This window comes from Eimeria mitis, genomic scaffold (assembly GCF_000499745.2).
Source record: "Eimeria mitis Houghton genomic scaffold, Emh_scaff3677, whole genome shotgun sequence".
Lineage (NCBI taxonomy): Eukaryota > Apicomplexa > Conoidasida > Eucoccidiorida > Eimeriidae > Eimeria > Eimeria mitis.
In genome coordinates, this window is record NW_013572018.1 from 1 (window position 1) to 916 (window position 916).

Here is a 916-nt window from a genome sequence, read left to right on the forward strand (position 1 = left end):
GCTAGCTAGCTAGCTAGCTAGCTAGCTAGATACCTAGCTAGCTAGCTAGCTAGCTGTATATATTTTATTTGTATTTAATTAAAATATAAATATAAATATAAATATAAATGTTAGTGTTTGTTTACTAGTAGCAGCAGCTGCGATAGATAGCGGGAGCAGCAGCAGTTTATAAGGCGTTCATTTTCTTCTTTGTATGAATCTATCCATAAATACAGTAGCTGCTGCAGCAGCAGCAGCCTTGTCTCTATTCTATTTATATATATTTCTGCATGCAGAGACAGTCTCCTGCTGCTGCTGCTGCTGCTGCTGTTGCTGCTGCTGCTGCTGCTGCTGTCTTTTGCTGCTGCCTGCTGCTGCGCCTCTATTTGCTTCAGCAGCAGCCACGAGTTTATTTTGTTTATTAAAATAAAAAGAGGAGTCTCTGCTTCTGTCTCTGTCCATACACCCAAGCTTGCTGCTGCTGCTGCTGCTGCTGCTGCTGCTGCTGGTGGCGGTGTTGTTATTGTTGTTGTTGTTGCTGCTGCTGCTGCTGCTGCTGCTGCTGTCTCCTGCACACCAACACAGCAGCAACTTCTCTGCCTCCATATTAAACAGAAAACAGACAAAAAGTAAACAACCAAATGCATGCATGTACACTGCAACACAAATACTTTTGCTGCTGATGCACAGCAGCAGCAGCAGCAACAGCAGCAACAGCAGCAGCAGCATCAGCAGTATCAGCAGCAATAGCAGCAGCAACACCAACAGCAGCAACAGCAGCAACAGCAGCATGAGCAATAGCATCAGCAACAGCAGCAGCAGCATCAACAGCAACAGCTGCATGCATCGCAGCAGCAACAGCAGCAGCAGCAGCAACAGCAACAGCTGCATGCATCGCAGCAGCAACAACATACCTCATATCTCCTTTTATAAAACA

The 916-nt window shown here is 45.7% G+C and overlaps 1 protein-coding gene across 1 annotated transcript in view; it reads right to left on the reverse strand.

The window, feature by feature from the left end:
- Positions 1–499: 499 nt before the first annotated feature.
- EMH_0068410 (uncharacterized protein) overlaps positions 500–916 on the reverse strand; it is a gene marked incomplete at both ends in the record, with an annotated part of 5,184 nt that continues 4,767 nt past the window's right edge. The window contains one exon of the mRNA XM_013498739.1: positions 500–548. Within this exon, the coding sequence (XP_013354193.1) occupies positions 500–548 (49 nt within the window). The remainder of the gene's footprint in view (positions 549–916) is intronic.